This window comes from Limulus polyphemus, unplaced genomic scaffold, assembly GCF_000517525.1.
Source record: "Limulus polyphemus unplaced genomic scaffold, Limulus_polyphemus-2.1.2 Scaffold444, whole genome shotgun sequence".
In the NCBI taxonomy this organism is placed as follows: domain Eukaryota; kingdom Metazoa; phylum Arthropoda; class Merostomata; order Xiphosura; family Limulidae; genus Limulus; species Limulus polyphemus.
In genome coordinates this window covers 480079-485247 of record NW_013666054.1, presented here as the reverse complement: position 1 = coordinate 485247, position 5169 = coordinate 480079, and the positions used below count along the sequence as shown (strand labels likewise).

The 5169-nt window shown below is 31.5% G+C and overlaps 1 protein-coding gene across 5 annotated transcripts in view; it reads right to left on the bottom strand.

Annotated features, from left to right (window-relative positions):
• LOC106458320 (3-methyl-2-oxobutanoate dehydrogenase [lipoamide] kinase, mitochondrial-like) overlaps positions 1–5169 on the bottom strand; it is a 112021-nt gene that overhangs the window by 17267 nt on the left and 89585 nt on the right. For all 5 annotated transcript variants that reach the window (XM_022384501.1, XM_022384500.1, XM_022384498.1 and 2 more), the window contains exon 5: positions 1979–2089. In XM_022384501.1, coding sequence (XP_022240209.1) covers positions 1979–2089 — 111 coding nt within the window. The remainder of the gene's footprint in view (positions 1–1978; positions 2090–5169) is intronic.

Below are 5169 nucleotides of genomic sequence, written 5' to 3'. Positions count from 1 at the left end.
CTTCTGCCACATAATCAATGAATTCGTACTGAAATCCAGGAACACCTTCATCGTCACACACCCATCAGACCTTCAATGAACCAAGCAATGACAAACATTTTACCAAAGTACTCCACTTGACAATTCCTGTACTTCATGGGTAACACCTTCTGCTTATGGTCAAGCACAATAATCACCATTGATGAATCAATCTTCATTTCTTCTTTAACTTTGTTGATTGCATCAAATTGAACTTTTGCTCTAAACCTATGGGCCATGTACCATAATGTTGTCTTTTGTACAATCAGGGTGGATGCTAACATTGATTCTACTTCCTTTGTTGTATCAAGATCATCCACTAGTAATGAAGCAGCCTGCACCAAGACTGGCCTAATTGAAGTGTCGAAAAAATTGACATATTTGCTATACTTAATGCAAAAGCTGTGGTTGTGAACATGATCACATCATCCACCAAGTGCAAACATACAGCAATGGGTCTGGTTGTCAGATGATAAACTCAAATGCTTGTGTGTGTACTCATATGTCTGAAATAACATTATTTCTTTCCATCTAAGATTTTCTCGATGCTTGCTTTAATATAATTTGCCGCAATTTCTTCAGGATACTTCATGTTGCTTAATTTTGCCATCATGGACTCAAATACTGAGCAGACATATCTTAATCAAATATAGTAGGTTGACAAACCAGCTTTTGTTTCGCCTCTTTTTGTCAGCAGCTTCTATAATATTGGAAGTTTTGGAATGTTTACCTATAGGTGAATATATAGCTAATGCATTGCAAAGTGCCAGACAAACATAGAGGGCTGTTCAAATATGCACACAAGTAACCGATAAGTTATTCCAACTTTTGTATCCATCCGATCCATTTGAAATGAAGACTTATTTTATCAACAAACTACAATTAATGAGAAATGTATGACGGAACCCATTTCCAAAAGCTTGTGCAAGCTATCACATGTTGAGTGCAGAAACATTTCCGTGGTTGCTCAAAGCATTTTGGCTAATTCACTCGAACGACATACATGCAAAACGATGCTCGCCGATGAATTCAGTATCCTACCAGACCAACAAAAACAGCTTATACCTTTTCAGATGCACGCAATTGGAAATGTGAAGTTTTCATCCTTGAGAAATACGTTTTCTACTCTGGAATGTGTAACAGATCTGCCAAAACACAATTACACTTTCCGTGTGGACAGCCATAGGATTGCAACACCAATTACGTTAATTAACAAAGCTTTCAAATAATGCCTGGTCAAACAAGGAATGTAAGGATTGACAACCACATATTTTCAGATATGCTGGTTTATGGATGCGGCAGATGGAGTATCGAAAACCTTCACAAAGCATACAAGAACTTCTTTCATAGCCAGGAACATGTTGGGATGCATACATTTCATTGATATTTTAAGACCCTCAGTTGCGAAAAACTGACCCAAATTTAGGAAAAAAAACATCTGAGCCGAAAAATGGATTGGAGGTTTCGGACTACATCACCGTAATGCAATAATAAAATCTAAAAAAAGCTTCTTCTTTTGATTGAAAAAATATACTCGTAAGTGAAATCTGTAAAATGCCTTGCCAGAAAGATAAACGTAGAAAGAAAGGAGACTGCTTCACCTGTGGCATTTGTAGATGCTGCTTACCTTTGGATTCATGCTTGAATAAAGAAAATTATATTAATTGGAAGCAAAGAAATGATGCTGAAAGAAGAGTAATGAAAAGGACGAGTGCCCTGAGAGGTCATAATCGAATTAGATTAGAAGAAAGCAAGGTGTATGATATTGATTTTGGAGATGGAAATGCTGAAGCCTCTAAAACCATTACTGCTTTATTCAATGCCTTGGGTATTACCAATTACATTTTAAAATTCATAATTTGTAAATTTTCTAAATTTTATTTGAATTCTATAATACTCTTTATTTCATTGAAGAAATAATCCCAACCAGAGAAAAATCCTACAAAATTTCCTATCTTACCACAGCCATAATAGTTGGATTACACACAACAATGAAGGGCAAGGTTCGAAAACAGGCAATTCGGTTAGCAATCCTAACTGGTAGTTCCTTATGCAAAAATTGGGCACTCCTCTGGAATAAAAATGATTGCAAGTGAAGTTCCATATAAGTGGCCTAAGTTATACTATACTGAATAAAATTAAAATTACAGGAACAAAACAAACATAAGAGATTAAAGTATAGTGTACAGGCATGAACATATTCCATTTGACAAATCAATGTATGTTGTTAGATGATTTTGTATCCATTTTTTAACCAATCACATGAAAAAACAAACAAACAGAATAATCGGGCAAAAACTTTGAAAGGATGTTGAACTTGCTTTAGTACTCACTTTCAGAGAACTTTGTTTTTATTTTTTTGTAGGATGAAGAAATTGTCTCAATGGTAACATTCCTAGACAAAAAAATTAAATAAAACTTGTTCAACAAAACTGAACCCATGTGAAATAAGCTTAAGGTTCTTGAGAAAGTATAAACAAATTTCCAGTTACTTTAGTACAACTGTATTATGTACATGAATATATAATGACAATGCTGGTGAGAAACTCTACAAGTGGATCAGTAGTGTAAATAATGCTTAAACCAGAAAATTCATTCATGAATAGAATGTACATTTTTGTAACCCTATCAGATACATGACATACTTTCAGCTAACCAAATCTCAGAATTGAGTTATTTATGGATCACACTAATAGTTCTTAATATCAGCAGCTCACTTTTGACAGCAAGTATTTCCTGTATCAACTTGTACAGTAAAAGTCAATCTCTCTAACACATACAGAGAATTTTTATTTTTTACATTTTGATAAGTCATGACAACAAATTCCTCTTCATTAACACAGTCTACATCATGTCAACATCTAACAGATTCAATAAATGGCAGTGTGATACATCATATGTATGCTTTGTATTCAAGAAAGCATCACGAAATGGCTGCACGAGAGTTAAATTTCAACACAAGGTAGATAACTCATAACACCATCAATGGACAAAGTTAAATTGCCAACATGCACTTTATACTACAAGTGCAGACACACGTGCAATAATTATTTAATACTGAAATACTTTTACAAACCAAAAAGAAAAGGAGAAAACTAACTGCTGACACACATTATGAAACTTTGCCAAGTATGCCAGTGCCAACAATATGTAATTAACAAGAAAAACATCTGCTGTGGTTTCAGATCCAACAATGACATCAATGCTGGATTTTTTTAGTGGTAAGACAAACTACAGTAAAAATAGAAAAATTAGAACTTAACTCTGAATTTTCACATATTTGAATCTTTTCATAGAATCATTTGTGCACTGACTGAATATCCTAATTTATTCTTCTACCACCAGTTACATATTTACTTCCATTCACTTTATGTATTTATACATAAATAATTCTAATTATGTATGATATTTCAAGTTGAACCAAATAAATTTAACCAAAGTTATTCTATCAGTTACACACAGTTTCAATTTGGACATGAAACTGATAAAAATCACATTTTTCTTGAAATACATATGCATCTAACCTCAGGTCTGTAAGCACAAAATATGTAAAAAAAAATATTTGTTTTGTAATGTCAGATGGATATATTTTCTATAGTTTCTTCCTTTTCTGACAGGTATAAACAGAATATACTTATTTTGTGTGATAAGTAGTATAATGAGTTATAAAAATATTTAAAAAAAAGATCATTCTGCTGTCACCCAGCAAGTTTTACTATAAGATTTTTAATATGTGTTAGATTCATATGTACCAAGAAGATGGAAGGTTCCATACTGTCTAAACATGAATCACTTATAAAATGTAAGATTTAGTGAAAAAACTGTTCTTTTCATATGTTAGTTGTTTTTCACTTATTCAGAAAAGAAATAGATCAATAAAAGCATGGATTCTTGGTAAAGGGACAACATCAGGATTGACTGGAAATTGTATAAAGGAAGCTAATAAAAGGATCAAGGACCAGGAAAAATAGCATCACACTGTCCATCTAATATCAGTCAGATGTGAAGATGCCATTAACCTGTAGTTACTGATGTCAAGTATTATGATAAACTTTAATATTAAATGTGGTAACTACAGTAATATTATTTTCAATCTCTCAAAATCTAAACATGGAAAGTCTAATTCAAGATGTTGCATGTATACATACTGTTATGTACAACAAAAAGAACATTTTTCAATAATTCAACTTAATAATAAATACACATCTGCATTACAAATATTTAATTAAGCAATTCAAGAACCATACTTTTAATTTTGTTTCTGTAAGAAGCAAAACAGGAATAAAAGAACACAGAAAATAAACATAGAACACTCTTAATAAGCATTTTCTTTTTCTTTAATCAGACTCACATCTCTGAATTTGGGGATCTTTGCATCACCAAACAGTTACTGTACATAAACTAAATTAAATATTCAAAGTAAAATCTAAAATTTACAAACTTCTATACAATGTAATTTATAATAATTCATGAATTTTTCATTTATATTTTATTTGTTTATAATAAAAGTAAAATGTTATTGAATCAGAATTACTCTTGAAGAAGTTTGCAATTCTAAGAAATGAATGAAAAATCAACCAATTCAGTTTGCATATATCCTGAAATTTTCAAAAATTTATTTTAAGTCAAAATTATTACATGCACTGGTGAATTTTATATTTGTTTTCTTAGCTTTTCAAATGTACAATAGAATTAGAGGTATACACCTGATATCCATATTCTCTTTTTCTGCACTAACACTCATCCCAGCCCAATATTATGTCTCACATAGCTGGCACAGTGCCTAAAGGGCTAATGATCACTAGAATAAGAAAATTGGCACATGTGTGCTCAAAATAGATAGAATGATAACTAAAAAAAGGAAATCAATGGGGCCAATATTGGAGAAATCTGGCAAGTACATGTATTTTTTACACTGTTAACCAAAAATATTGTTATTAAAGGTGAGGATTTAACAAAATTTATAAAAATCAAATTTATTTTTTTCAAACAAGCTAAGGACTGATCAAGTTTTTGCTGTAAACAATAGGAAAATGTTGTATTCACTAAACATACATATCCAGTTATATATATACATATATATATAATATATATATATATATATATATATAACACAACACTACTTACGTACGTACGTACGACGTACGTAGA